The sequence below is a fragment of the Diabrotica virgifera genome, chromosome 4 (genome assembly GCF_917563875.1).
Source record: "Diabrotica virgifera virgifera chromosome 4, PGI_DIABVI_V3a".
Taxonomy (NCBI): domain Eukaryota; kingdom Metazoa; phylum Arthropoda; class Insecta; order Coleoptera; family Chrysomelidae; genus Diabrotica; species Diabrotica virgifera.
Window position 1 is genome coordinate 32,268,776 of NC_065446.1, and position 16,518 is coordinate 32,285,293.

Genomic DNA, 16,518 nt, shown 5'->3' on the forward strand with positions numbered 1-16,518 from the left:
ATTTGTTTATTGCAAAATAAAAACATATACTCTATCCTTTGAAATAACACTTTTATTAGCAAAAACTTTCTTTATTCATATATTTTAACTTAAATAATAAAAGTTTATTATTTTTAAACATATACAATTGTTTAAACAATATTTCACAAACAATAATAAAATTAGTTTGATTTTTGTGGAGTTAAAATTAGTGGAAAATTTTGTGGAAAATATAGAGTAAGAAAATAATATATTAGATAAAGATTGGAAGAAATTTTGGTGGAAATCAACTTGTGTGAATCGAACACCGCTGTCCTGCGCGTAGCACCAAAAATTATTGTTTATTTCAAAAATATTCTGACGCCGTTGTAATTAATCGATTTTAATTTTAAAAATTGCAAATGAAAGGTGCAGTACACTTCTATAAGCAAAAAAAATTTCAACTTGCTATCTGTTTTATTTTCAGTCCTGTAACATTTTGAAAAAATTAATTTTTTTGGCGAAAGCTGGATTGCAAAATTTATTTTGCAAAATTTATTGAACCGATCTTAATGAAATTTACAGTATTGTTTTCAGTGAGGGAGGATAACTCAAATATTATTATTTGATTTATTTTCCATCTCAAAACAGATGCGCCCTGGACTATTAAGGATATTTGATTATATGAAAGTGTGCCAAAAAACCCATTGAAAGTGTGCGAAAAAGTAAATCCCATTTAAAATACATTGTTACTTCACGCACACTTTAAACCCTTCACGCACTGCTATCTATAATGATAGTTTTCACAAACTAAAAACTTACACATAATATGACATAGAGTAGATAAATTGCATATTTAACACGGTTGTAGAAAAACAATATTAAAGACAGTTAAAATTTTTCAGTCACAAATTTAGATTTGGTGACTTAAAACACCTTACCTCTATACTGAAAATATCGAATTAAAAGGACTCTACAATGACACTGATATTGTCCAAGAGATTACATCACAGCGACTAAGATAGTCAGGCCACGTACACAGACTTCATAACGAGATACTTGTAAGACTGGTATTGGAGAAGATTCCTTCAGGCAAAAGACCACTAAGACGTCACAGAATGCGATGGAGAGATAACATCCAAGCAGATCTCCGGAAAATGAATATTCCATTTGACCCTTGGTTGATTGAAGGCCGAAGAAATTGGAAAAAAAGTTGTAGGTACAGTCAGCCAAGACCCACCGAGGATTGTTGCGCTACGTGATGATGACTATATTTTCACCCAAGATTATTTCAATTAAAAAGTGTCAAGAATAATTTCCAAAACTAAACTTACTTATCCAAAGTTGTTCTATTGTGTTCCTCCGCTATTCTCCAAATTTCCCCTAAACTTCCTTTTTCGACCCAACCATTAATAATAACGCAGAATATGGCAGCAAACATGAGCAAAGATTGAAATACATCTGTGACCAAAACGGCCTTCATTCCTCCTATTGTAGAGTAAAACGTGCAAACAATGCCTAAAAACAAATTTTTATTGACTTGATAAAATTTATAATTTGACCTTTATAATTTATAATTTTATAAACAAAAAATTTATGACATTATAATTTGACCCAGATATATATCGTGAACTTGAATAAGTTCACTTGTCTATTTATCATGTCCAAATTCTAACCAAAACATGTTGCCGATACTAGGAAGGATATATAGGAGTAAAACTAATATAAAATAATTCGCTGGAAAACGAAATTAAGAGACGTCTGATATTCAGATTGATTCATAATCAACAATAATCTAACAAAAAAGAAAGCACCTAGCTATGACTTAATCACAGGTGAGGTAATTAAAAATCTACCTCCAAAAGCAATTAAAATGCTAACTAAAGTGTGTAATGTGGTATTAAGGCTAAAACACTTCCCAATCCAATGGAAAATTGCTGAAATTATCCTTATACAAAAATCAGGAAAATCTCCAAATTAACCCACTTCATATCCAATTACCAATTAGTTTAATGCCAGTAATGTCTAAGATCATGGAAAAAATAATAGAAAAGACTTCTAAAAATACTAACAGACAGAAATATGATACCCGACCACCAATTTGGCTTTAGGAAAGAGCATGGTACCGTCCGTCGAACAAGTTCACAGAGTGGTCAACGTTATAAATAAAACATTTGAAGAAAGAAGTTACTGTTCAGCAGCATTCCTCGATGTTAGCCAGGCTTTTCATAAAGTTTGGTACCAAGGACTGTTGTATAAACTGAAAAAGAACTTACCAGAGGAACTATATACACTCCTGAAATTGTATTTATCAGAAAGATACTTTCGAGTGAAGTTTGAGTCAACCTATACAAAACTATATCCCATCAGATCAGGGGTACCGCAAGGAAGCGTTCTGGGACCACAACTGTATCTGTTTTATACAGCCGACTTATCCACAAATCGTGATACAACGACAACCACCTTTGCGGACGATACTGCAATCCTAGCAGTACACAAAAACCCAGTTGAAGCTGCTGCAAAACTCCAGAGAGTATTAAATCAAATAAATACATGGGCACAAAATTAAAGAATTAAATTAAATGAACAAAAAGCAAACCAATTGTTTTTACAAAATGTCACAGTGAATCACCTGCAGTAACAATAATTCCCTCATTTACCTCTGTAAAATATCTGGGCATGTGTGTGTGGAGAGAAAGAGATGGCATTAGACAAATTTTTTTGCCACAGAATTTTGTTATAAAGATGTTTAAATTTTTATCTTAGTATCATCTATAAACTTGATTAAGATATTATATATAGATTTGTCAGAATAAGATAAAAGATTGCTGATGTTAACTGGAAGGCTAATGTTAAAGTCAATTAAACCCAAATATAAGTTTCTAGTCTGATCCCTATGATTAAGACAATCAAAGAATACATGGTTCAGATCCCCGATGGACTGATTGTTACACGAACAGAAGGGAGTTTCATAGATTCCAATCCTATGTAGATGCTCTGGAAAAAGACCATGGTTAAGTTTTAGCCGGGTTATTAATGAGGAATGTACTTTGTTATAATTGTTGTTAAAATGAGGTATACTTTTTGGTAATAATGGGTGAATAGAAAAGTAATGATTTCTTGATGTCTGCTGAACATCTTCGTATTTGGACCTCCATCTTTCCCTGCCAACACTTCTGATAATAGAAAATAGGTCTTTGAAGTTGAAAATGTTTGTGATTTCTGGTATCTCAGATGTATTTTTTGCCATTCCATCCACTATTTCGTTTCCAACTACTCCATCCACTATGTCCTTTAACCCACAGTAAAATCACTGTTTTTTTGTGGATTTTAGATTATGTAATATTTTTTTGATATCAAGACTAATGGAGTTCTGGAAATTATCTAATGGATGGCTACAAATAGCTTGTAGTACTGTCTGAGAGTCTGAGACTATTACAACGTTCTCGCAATAATTAGAAACACACCAAGTTAGTGCTTTCTGTATGGGCATGTACTGTAGGGCATGTACTTGCACAGGGGATTAATCTGGAGAACTCATATATGGAACAAACGGAAACAACTGGGCATAAAAGGGTACCCCCCGTTAAGATAGGCAAAATGCCCTCACTCTCAGAATTCAATTTTTTTATTTTTTTTACGTTCTCTGTAATTAAAAAATGAGATAACGCGAATTTTTAGCTCGCCACCCCCCCTTACTCCTCCCCCCACAGCCAAAAACGTAGATTTTTAGATTTAATTTTTTTTAGTTGGGTTGTAATTGATTTAAAAATTTCAAAAAATTCACACGTGTAGCTGAGGCTTTTACAAAACATGTCCATTTTTTATGGATCCTAAGGTCGAGTGTACATAACCTCAAATTTTTTTTAAACTTTTTTAAAACCTATAACTTTTTTTTGGAAGGGGCTGCAGGTCCAATTTTTTTTGAATTTTGTGTATTTTATCAAAAGATATCTCCCTGATTTTTTTCAGATTTTTTCGTCAGGTGCGCCATCTTGAAAAATCCGGAAAACTGTTTTTTAGGGGGTTTTTAGGGATTTTCTGCATTTTATAGACTGCAACATAGATCAACTCAAGGTTTTGTTAATAGATTAGGTATAATTTGAAATAAATGAGTATTTTAGGATTATCAAAAATTGGGCAAAACACCTTTAAACCCCCCAAAAACCATATTTTTTTAAGTTATGTAAGGGTTTTTTCGGGCTTAATGATATTTTTTGAGATCGATACAGCCTGAATATTTTTTTTTCATTTTTTTACGTTATCTGTGATTAAAAAATAAGACTAATCGCAATTTTAGCCCACCACCCCCTCCCCCTGCCCCCACAAAAACGTCGATTTTTCTATTTTTTTTTTTTGTTTAAAGTTGCAATTAATTTAAAATTTTTATGAGGCTTCTACAAAACATATCTATTTTTATAGACCCGTGTAGGTCGAGTGTACAATACATATAACCTCAAAGTTCCTTTTTTATTTTTTTAAAACGTATTTTTGACTTCCAATTGATATTTTTTAAAACGTCCAATGAATATTGTACATGTACATCTCTCTCTCGCGGACGGCCGCTTCAATACATGCTTAGCGCTCATTTTTAATTATTAAAAATAATAGTAATAAAATAATGACAAAAATTTCTTTAGGCTATTGCAGGGGGGGCTTTAAACTTTGAGTTGGTCACTTTATGACTTTCATAATAATAATTTTTAATCGAGTTATTAAGCCTTGAAAATGGCCATTTTCGCGTTTTTCAAATTTGAAATTACATGTAACTCGACAACAGTCAATTTTATAGAAAAATCACAGGATACCCTTTTTGCTCAGCTTGGTCCAGAGAATCTAAAACAAATTTGTCCGAAGTGAAAAAATTTATTTTTTGCATTCGTTTAAAAAAATGTTTAAACAATTTTCCTTCCGCGGTACTGCCTGGCACCTTGTGGATTTGTTATAAGGACCTGTTTTTGAGTAAGTTTGTGCAAAAAAATTAATCGGAATAATTTACCTAACGGGACAAGCATACAGCGTGGACTATTTGCATTATGAGCCAAACGTAGATTGTTTTGTAAAATAGACAAAACACACAAAAAATTAGCAGCCATCGCCAAAAAAAGTTATACGTACCTATTAAAAAACAAAAAAAAATGAGGTTATAATATGTACACTCGACCTTCGGGTCCATAAAAATAGATGTTCTGTAAAAGCCTCAGCTGTGCGTGTGAATTTTTTTGTAATTTATAATTTAATAATTACTATTCTAAATGCGAAATAAGCCACAATTTAACTAAAAAATGATTTTCTTAACGTTTCGACGTCCACCACGGACGTCGTTGTCAAAATACAAAATATTAATAAAACAAAAATGTTGTTTGGTAAAAAAATCTTCTAATAATTTAATTTAATCTGACATTTATATAGATCGTCCCAAACCATTTTTCAGTGCGTCACAGATTATCGAATTCTCTCTATCGCATTACAGATGGAAAATAAAATCATTTTTTAGTTAAATTGTGGCTTATTTCCCATTTAGAATAGTTAATTACAAAAATTCCACAAAGAAATAGCTTCAGAACAACATTTATAATTTAATTGCAAACCAACTTAAAAAAAAAATAAAATCGAAAAATTGATATTGCTGTGGGGGAGGGGGAATAGGGGAAGTGGGCTAAAACTGCGGTGAGTCCCAATTTTTTAAAATCATATAGAACGTAAAAAAATTAAAAAAAAATTCAGGCTGTATCGACCTCAAAAAATATAATTAAACCCGCAAAAATCCTTACCAAACTTTAAACAAACATGGTTTTTGGGGGGTTTAAAAGTGTTTCGCCCAATTTTTGAATATCCTAATATACTCAGTTATTTCAAATTATACATAATCTATTAACAAAACCTTGAGTTGATTTATGTTGCAGTCTATAAAATGGAGAAAATCCCCAAAATCCCCCTAAAAAAACAGTTTTCCGGATTTTTCAAGATGACGCACCTGACGGAAAAATCTGAAAAAAATCAGGGAGATAGCTTTTGATAAAATACACAAAATGCAAAAAAATTGGACCTGCAGCCCCCTCCAAAAAAAGGTATAGGTTTTAAAAAAGTTAAAAAAAAATTTGAGGTTATCTACACTCGACCTTAGGGTCCATAAAAAATGGGCATGTTTTGTAAAAGCCTTAGCTACACGTGTGAATTTTTTTAAATTTTTAAATCAATTACAACCCAACTAAAAAAAATTAAATCTAAAAATCTACGTTTTTGGCTGTGGGGGGAGGGGTCAGGGGGGTGGCGAGCTAAAAATCCGCGTTATCTCATTTTTTAATTGCACAGAACGTAAAAAAATTTAAAAAATTGAATTCTGAGAGTGAGGGCATTTTGCCTATCTTAACGGGGGCTACCCTTTAGTAAGCATATGTACAGTAATTTAATATTAACCCTATAGAGATGTGTGGCGCTGGTCACAATATCTTTATGTCATTATTTCACAGATAAAATGTGCTTATTGTTATATGTTATAACAGATTGCCTAATAAACATTAAATAAAAAAGTCTGATATTTCAGTTCATTAAGAGAGCGTCATAAACGCCCTACGTACGTTTCACTCTCATTAGAAATCTTCAGAGGGTGTACTGTATATATGGGACTGTATATTGGGAGGCTGGATTTGTGTTGGTTCGTTCAGAGGTAACCATATTATATATGTTACAGTTTAAGTTGATTCTCAGTTAGAGTTGACTATTCCTAGTTCGAGTCAACTCCAACTAAAACGAGCAGTAAAAGTTGATTTAAAAAATTTAATTCAACTTTTACTAGTTGGAGTTGACTATTTCTGGATCGATTCAGTAAATGTTGATTATACGAGTAGGTATAATCTCACGTGCTTATCTATAATCTCACGTGCTTTTTTGATGACTGCGTCTCTTTGTTTTGACCGTTTCAACTACTTATCATGATTTGCAAATATAGGCCAGTAAATGAAGCTGAAAAATGGCAAAACCTCGCAATTTTTTCGTCTAGCATCGATTTGTACAAAAATTTTGAGATTAGGCTCATTTTACCCTCTAGTTCATTTTCTATATTGATCCATTATTGTACGCTTTTGGTTTTTTTTAGGGTGATAACTACCACTAATTGTAAAAAAAAATATAAAATAGCATTTTAAACTTTAATATGGTCAACATTTGGTTTTTATTAGTTAAATAATTATTGTTTTATGCTTTATAATATAATATCATAATATTTCAACTCTTAAAACCACCCTTGTTGGAGCTATATATTTTATCTTTAAACTCCAATTTGTCTAAATTTTAAATAGGTCAAACTTCTTGGGTGTATTGATAATACATATACAGTGCGATGGAATAAGTGTTACCCCACCCTTTACTAACTTATTTATTTTTAGCACAAAAGCAAAACACTCGGACAGGTCGATTTTTAAAATAATCATAGTATCAATGTTTCGAACTTTACGCAAGCCCTCTTCAGGTGACAGTCATAACTTTGATTTTTTTAAATGGGAAAGTACATCATGTGACACCTCATTTAAAAGCTTTTGAAAGACTGATTACAAAAATGTATATACAGTATGTCCCTGTAAGTTGTATCCATATGGAAAACTTTTTTATTATTAATTTTACGAAAAAAAGTTATTCTTCATAAAAAGCTCTGCATGGTCCAAAACCTAATATTAAACCATCAAATATCAAATTTTTTGAATATTATACGAGGTATGTCAAAAAGTTTGAATTTCACTCAAGAATAAAGTAGCTCTATTTTTAACAATATTGAAAATTGCTATTATTAAAGTTGTTTGGAATTAAAAACTATATTCTAGTATGCAATTACATCTTTCTAATTGAAAAAAAAAATTTTTTTTTGAAAAATTATGGATAACTAACATTATTTTCAGTTATTTCAATTCAGATAACTCTTTTATTATTAATTTTACGAAAAAAAGTGATTCTTAATAAAAAGTTCTACATGGTCTAAAACCTAAAATACAACCATCTTATTTCAAATTTTATCAATTTTATATGAGGTATGTCAAAAAATATGAATTTCGCTCAAGAGTAAAATACGTTTATTTTTCACAATATCGAAAATTGTTATTATGAAAAGTTATTTAGAATTAAAAACTATGTTTCAGTATGTAATTACATCCTTCTAATTGAAATATTCTGAACTATAAAGGTACTTTACTTTTGATCTAAATTTATCTTTTTTGAGATGGTTGTATTTTAGGTTTTAGACCATCGAAAACTTTTTATTAAGAATCACTTTTTTCGTAAAATTAATAATAAAAGAGTTATCAGAATTGAAATACCTGAAAATAATGTTAGTTATCCATAATTTTTCAATTAGAAGGATGTAATTGCATATTAGAATATAGTTTTAATTCCAAACAACTTTTCATAATAGCAATTTTCAATATTGTGAAAAATAAACCTACTTTACTCTTGAGTGAAATTCAAACTTTTTGACATACCTCGTATAACATTCATAAAATTTGATATCTGAAGGTTGAATCTTGGGTTTTGGACCATGCAGAACTTTTTATAAAGAATAACTTTTTTTCGTAAAATTAATAATAAAAAAGTTTTCCATATAGATACAACTTACAGGGACATACTGTATATACTTTAATCCTTTTTGAGGCCGTAGGCGCAAAATTTCGGTGGAATTATTTATTTTGAAATGTATTCATTTTTTTCGAATCCTGAGAAAACTAATAAGTATTTTTGAAAAATTTAAACGCAGAATGAAATATTACAGTATTATCGAGGGTCAAAAGTCCCTGAGAACTTCTATAATGATTATTTTAATCAGTCACAGGGGTGAAAAAAAAAAGAAAATTTAATCGGATTTTTAATTTCAAATATATCATTCAAAAGAAATTTTTGTTTATTCTAAGGGACTTTCAGCCCTCGGTAATAATGTAATCTTTTATTCTGCGTTTAAATTTTTCAAAAATACTTATTAATTTTCTCAGGATTAGAAAAAAATGAATCAGGTTTAAAAACAATTCGATCAAAATTTTGCGCCTACGCTCTTAAAAAGGATTAAAGTATTATACATTTTTGTAATCAGTATTTCAAACGCTTTTAAATGAGCTATCACATGATCTACTTTCCCATTTAAAAAAATCAAAGTTTTGCCTGTCACCTGAAGAGGAATCGCGTAAAGTTCGAAACATTGATGTTATAATACACTTTGATTATAATCAAAATTGATTATAATCAAAGTGTATTATAACATCAATGTTTCGAACTTTACGCGATTCCTCTTCAGGTGACAGGCAAAACTTTGATTTTTTTAAATGGGAAAGTAGATCATGTGATAGCTCATTTAAAAGCGTTTGAAATACTGATTACAAAAATGTATAATACTTTAATCCTTTTTAAGAGCGTAGGCGCAAAATTTTGATCAAATTGTTTTTAAACCTTATTCATTTTTTTTTAATCCTGAGAAAATTAATAAGTATTTTTGAAAAATTTAAACGCAGAATAAAAGATTACATTATTACCGAGGGCTGAAAGTCCCTTAGAATAAACAAAAATTTCTTTTGAATGATATATTTGAAATTAAAAATCCGATTAAATTTTCTTTTTTTTTTTCACCCCTGTGACTGATTAAAATAATCATTATAGAAGTTCTCAGGGACTTTTGACCCTCGATAATACTGTAATACCTGTCCAAGCGTTGTGCTTATGTTCTAGAAATAAATAAGTTATTAAGGGGGGTAACGCTTATTCCAGCGCACTGTATAAAAAGAATTACAGAAGACCGAAGATCAATTTTAATTAGGTGGGTAGTTAGGGAGTTGTTTTCACTGATTTTTTTCGTAGAAAAACTAGGTACCGACCTTATTTTGATCGTAAGTCGCTCAATTTTTATGCTAGGAACTTTTGTTTGAAAGGTCTAATTATATACTTGAAAAAATATTCTTTTCCTCGAAAAATGCAAAGTTTTTCTGTTATTTGGCTTTGAATATTTCAAATTATGCATTTGACGAAAAAAGCTAACCTTTAACATGCCGTATCTCAGTTTCTATTGGTTGTAGAAAAATTATAAAAAAGGATTTTGGTTGTGTTTCTAAAAGATACAATTTTTAAAGCTACAGTTTTTTGATTAAATGTATCTGTTTTGAGTTATTCTCAAAAAACCCTCTAAAAAAGTCGATTTTTCGTCAAAAAACGGTTACTTTCAACCGCAAATAACTCGAAAAATATTAGTTTTACGAAGAAAACGTAAGAAACATGTTTTTGTTAGAATTATATTTTCCATCGATTTCCAATGTAATGAAAAATTCCCGCCCCCGAGATGGCGTGGCAACCACCCCTAAGGGTTTAGCGTAGAGCGGCATGAATTAGAAAATGATCCTTGGGCTTTGTGAAAATTTCAAGTAAATCCATGTTGGACGAAAAAATTGCGAGCCAAAATGCTTCATTTCCTGGCCTAATATCCAGTAACATTTATTTAATTTCTAGAATCGGTTGTTTGTGTGAATCAACTCTTACTAGGCATTGAGAAGAGAATAATTTTTCTAGTTGTAGTCTACTTTTACTAGTAAATGTTGAATAAAAATCTTCATTTTATATTTATAATTAAAGACCGGACTATATGTTTTTTGCATATCGATAACCATCAAAGATACAATCAAACGCTTCAGGATGTGGACGAATTATGATAATTCAAGGCGTTTGACACTAATTTAATTTTACATATTTTAGAATATTTTCATTTTTTTAACATATTTGGATGGTTTGAACATATTTTCGAACGTTTGACATATTTTGGCAAATTTTAGCGAAATTTTTGTTTACGTAACAAGAATCGTCGCAGACCTAGGGAAAATCCCACCATGTAACAATGGTTAGGTTTAGAAATGATGCTGTCATGAACTTTTGCCTTCCCGACATTGTTCCAACTAACAAAATCTTGCTTATGATTTCCGATGCTGCGTCATACATGGTCAAATCTGGCCGACAACAAAAAGTTTTATATCCCAATTTAATTCATGTGATATGTTTGGCGCATGGTTTAAACAGAATGACGGAAGAAATTCGAAATTCATTTCCTACAGGTAATAGTTTAATTAGCAACGTGAAGAAAATATTTTTAAAATCACCTTTAAGGATTCAGATATATAAAGAAAAATTAGCAGATACTACATTGCCACTGGAGCCTATAATCACAAGATGGGAAACATGGTTAAAAGCTGCCTGTTTTTATGCGGAACATTTTCTCCCTATAAAAGAACTCATTTTAAGTTTTGAAGAAACAAAAATATTGGTGCGATTTCAAAATGCAAATCAATTTTAGAATAAATAAGCTTTGTTTTATTAAATCGAATTATGAATTTGTTTATAAAACCATCCTCAATCTTGAAACTGAATCGCTTCCACATTTGCTTCCACTACAAGTGTATTAATTTAATTCAGAAATTTAAGGAAAACGTTGAGAAAGTTTCTGGAAAAATTGGACAATCGATAAATAAAAAATGTATTGAAACTTTACAGAAAAATAGTGCTTTAAAATTATTACATAAGCAAAACAAATTCTTTGTGGCGATTTTGATGTTAATACCAATTTAAATGCGGAGATTGTTAATGTTTTAAAATTTGCACCAATCACATCGGTTGATGTTGAACGAAGCTTTTCAACATACAAAATTACTACTAACGGATAAGCGACTTAATTTTAGTATAGAAAATATTGAAAAACATTTGATTGTGAATTGTTTTTCCAAGAAGGAATAAAATGTAGAAACGTAAGTAATAGTAATAGGTACTAGATAGGTATACATTGGTATATTTAGGTTAATTTTGTCAATATATTTATGTACTTACCGTTATTTAACAAAACTTTTATACATTTTTTAATGCATATTTTCTTGTTACTTTAAAATATTTTTCACATATTCCACATATTTGGAACATATTTTAAAGTTTTAGGGAATATTTTCAACATATTTTACTCATATTTCAGACATATATATGCACATATTTCAGTCAAAACAGGAACATATAATCCGGTCTTTACAACTTTTACAAAAGTTTGAGTTGACTCGAACTAGGAATAGTCAACTCCAACTGGATAATCAACTTGAACTGTAACATATACACCCTCTAAAGATCTCTAATGAGAGTGAAACAAACGTAAGGGCGTTTATGGCGCTCTTTGAACGAACTGAAATATAAGACGTCTCTTAATTTCGTTTTACAGCGAATATAGTTTAGTTCTAATGTACTTACCTACAGATAAAATTGCTGCTAGCTTACTTATACCCGTAAGAGCTTCTAACACTAAGGCGGGTGCGTATAACACTACTCCCATATATAAAGTCATTTGTAGAGTATATGACAAAGAAGCTGCCAGTCTTGCTGTTTTGCCAAATCTCCTTTCTAAGTACTAAAAAAATATATAATTAAGTAAATGAAATCAAAGACTTCCACGGTCAAAGTCAATATTAACCAAATTTTTTCGCGTCTGGACAGTGGACCGTGCCTCTTTCTGGACTTACTGAATGTTGGAACTGTTAACCCGTGTTGAGCTGCCCCCCCCCTGCACTTGCAAAAATTAAAAAACAAATAGCCCTGATTTATGAGCTATTTATGAGCTCTCATATTCCGCAAACTAAAAATTTTGAGCTCGTTCCACTGAGCAGGAATTTAATACCCTAGTGGGGGGGGGGCTGAGTCAGCCCCCCCACTACTTAAAAATAGGAATATTGAATCGGTTTTTGCGGCAGAATTACGAGCTATTTATGAGCTCTTGAAATTATATAGTTTCGATTTTTGAGCTCATCCCCTTCACCCCCAAACAACCCTTTAATTGATTTAACTTAAGAGAAAGATGCTGAGAAAACTTAAAATATATAATTCCTATAGCTTATATACTCTAAGAATAAACTATTAAATCAAGGGCATTTCGATTATTGAGCTACAACCCCTTCGCAAGAAAACCACCCTATCGTCCCGGCTTAAGAGAAAGTTGTACTTAAAATGCGTTAAACTAATTATTTGGCGACTACATATCATTTAATAATTTATAAGCTTCCAAATTACGCGCATTTAGATCAGTAAATTGCAATTTATTTTGTATAGTGCAGTCACTGAAGGTAAAAATCAACGATTACCTTCAACTTCGGTGAACCTTCATCGATTTTCACGAAAATTGGTCAGTGGTTAGAGGATACGTCAAGAAACAAAGGTGACATGGTACCACCTTGCGCCTTTACCCTGAGGGTGGATACCGCCCCTTCTCGGGGGTGAAAACTATTTTATAAAAAATAACTGCACAAATCAATAAAAGAACAAATTAAAAGCCAAATTTATTATATAAAGTTAATAAAATAAGTCAATACTTTTTAAGTTATTAAAGATCAAAGATTTTAATTATTTGTGAAAAAATGCATATTTTGAAGAGGTTTTTTGTAAATCACTGAAAAACTGTAAGTTTTTACAAAAAAGTTAATAGTAGTTTAATTCGTATAGCTTATATTCTAAGAATAAACTCTAAAATCACGCGCCTTTTGATTATTGAACTACAACCCCTTCGCAAGAAAACCATCCCATATTCCCGGCTTAAGAGAGGGTTGTATTTAAAATAATTTAAATTAATTATTTGTCGACTATATATTGTTTAATAATTTATGAGCTCGCAAAATATACGCATCTCAATTATTGAATTGCCATTTTCTTGCTATAGTGCAGTGACTGAAGGTAAAAATCAACTATGACCTTGACTGCACTATAGAAAGAAAATGGCAATTCAATAATTGAGATGCGTATATTTTGCAAGCTAATAAATTATTAAACGATATGTAGTCGCCAAATAATCAATTTAAATTATTTTAAGAACAACTCTCTCTTAAGCCGGGAAAATGGGGTCGTTTTCTTGCGAAGGGGTTGTAGCTATATAATCGAAAGGTGCATGATTTAAGAGTTTATTCTTAGAATATAAGCTATACGAATTAAACTACTATTAACTTTTTTGTAAAAACTTAAATTTTTTCAGTGATTTACAAAAAACCTCTTCAAAACATGCATTTTTTTCACAAATAATTAAAATCTTTGATCTTTAATAACTTAAAAAGTATTGACTTATTTTATTAACTTTATATAATAAATTTTGCTTTTAATTTGTTCTTTTATTGATTTGTGCAGTTATTTTTTATAAAATAATTTTCACCCCCGAGAAGGGGCGGTATCCACCCTCAGGGTAAATGCGCAAGGTGGTACCATGTCACCTTTGTTTCTTGACGTATCCTCTAACCACTGACCAATTTTCGTGAAAATCGATGAAGGTTCACCGAAATTGAAGGTAATCGTTGATTTTTACCTTCAGTGACTGCACTATACAAAATAAATTGCAATTTACTGATCTAAATGCGCGTAATTTGGAAGCTTATAAATTATTAAATGATATGTAGTCGCCAAATAATTAGTTTAACGCATTTTAAGTACAACTTTCTCTTAAGCCGGGAAGATAGGGTGGTTTTCTTGCGAAGGGGTTGTAGCTCAATAATCGAAATGCCCTTGATTTAATAGTTTATTCTTAGAGTATAGCTATAGGAATTATATCCGCAATACGATATATTTTAAGTTTTCTCAGCATCTTTCTCTTAAGTTAAATCAATTAAAGGGTTGTTTGGGGGTGAAGGGGATGAGCTCAAAAATCGAAACTATATAATTTCAAGAGCTCATAAATAGCTCGTAATTCTGCCGCAAAAACCGATTCAATATTCCTATTTTTAAGTAGTGGGGGGGCTGACTCAGCCCCCCCCCCCACTAGGGTATTAAATTCCTGCTCAGTGGAACGAGCTCAAAATTTTTAGTTTGCGGAATATGAGAGCTCATAAATAGCTCATAAATCAGGGATATTTGTTTTTAAATTTTTGCAAGTGGGGGGGGGGCAGCTCAACACGGGTGAACTGTTAAGTTGTTACTCACAGTAACTCAAATATAAGATGTATCCAGAGGTGAATCGTGAATCTCAGTAAACGATAGAGAAGTGCTAAAACCCCTCCCCGTGCTGTCGGTTTTCACCCCTTATATTTGTGACTTATAATAACGAACGGACTTTTCCTGCTCCTGAAGAAATTACCTATAAGCGCAGAATAAGACGAACCACTCTGCATCGCTACTCTACGGATCCACAAAGTGGCTTAAACAGGCGATTTTGTAGCGCCAATGATTTTGTAATGGACGCCACAGTGGTGACAGTGGCCAGCAACTGTCGCCAGCCATGGGCGATTACGAACTCCCCCACGCTAACTAGATTTTAAAGGCTTCAGTTTTATAGTAGGATTAAAAGCAACTACGAACTGCCCCACGCTATCTAGCTCAGCGGTCCGCAACCCTGGGGTCGCGACCCCATGTGGGGTCGCGAAAGATCTTTATGGGGTCGTCAAAAAAGTAAAAAAGTCAACAAGGTTCTGCACTTATCGAATTTTATTAAGGTTTATGCGTAAAATATAACCTCTCTTTTTTACACAATTATGCCGCCAAACTAACGTCAGAGCAGGTTAGTTTCCAAAAATACACAACAGTTAACCAAAAAACGTTACAAGCATCTTTCGAGGTTGCCTGTTTGATTGCCAAAACTAAAAAACCTCACATTGGCGAGACGCTCATTTTGCCAGCTGCAATGAAAATGGTTTCGATCATGCAAGGAGAAAAGTATGCCAATGTATGTACTGAAAACAATTCCACTATCAAGTGACACTGTTCATCGTCGTATCAATCTACTTGCTGATGATATCAAAATACAACTTATAGATCGCGTGAAAGGGAGTCCCTATTATGCTATTCAGCTGGATGAAAGCACTGATGTAGCTAATGTAGCTTAACTTTCTGATATTTATCCGATACCGATATGAAAACGACATATGCGAAGATTTGTTATTTTGTCAAGGATTAGAAGGAAGAACAACGGGTGAAGCAATTTTTAATGCACTGTAATACCTTTTTGGAAATCCATGATATAAAGTGAGAATATTGTGTATCTGTGTGTACAGACGGCGCAGCTGCATTGACCGGCTCCCGAACAGGATTCAAAGCAAAAGTAACTGAGATTGCACCTCACGTAGGTTTTGTTCACTGTATGATTCACCGTGAAGTCCTTGCAACAGAACATTTGCAACCAGATGTAAATAAAGTGTTGTAACAAGTCGTAACAATAATAAATTTTATTAAAACTCGCGCATTGAACAGTCGCCTTTTCAAAATGTGTCGCAAATTGGGATCAGAATACGAAAATCTACTGTTACATACGGAGGTCAGGTGGTTATCGCGAGGAAAAATACTCCAACGTGTATTTGATCTCAAAGATGAAATCAGAATGGGAACTTGAACGGGAAACAAAGCTAGCGGAATATTTCTTGAATGAAAATTGGCTGGCAACAGTTGGCTATCTTTCGGACATTTTTGAAAAACTTAATGATTTAATGTTGTTCTGAAGCTATTTTCTTGTGGCATTTTTACAATTTTAACTATTTATAATGGGACTATTTAACTTATTTATAAATTGTGGCTTATTTCCCATTATAAATAGTTAATGATTTAAATCAA

At 31.8% G+C, this 16,518-nt stretch overlaps 1 protein-coding gene across 1 annotated transcript in view; it reads right to left on the reverse strand.

Annotated features, from left to right (window-relative positions):
- LOC114327881 (putative sodium-dependent multivitamin transporter) overlaps positions 1–16,518 on the reverse strand; it is a 135,699-nt gene that overhangs the window by 45,219 nt on the left and 73,962 nt on the right. The window contains exons 4-5 of the mRNA XM_028276598.2: positions 12,199–12,355; positions 1,293–1,476 (exon numbers count right to left, since the gene is read on the reverse strand). Coding sequence (XP_028132399.2) covers positions 1,293–1,476; positions 12,199–12,355 — 341 coding nt within the window. The remainder of the gene's footprint in view (positions 1–1,292; positions 1,477–12,198; positions 12,356–16,518) is intronic.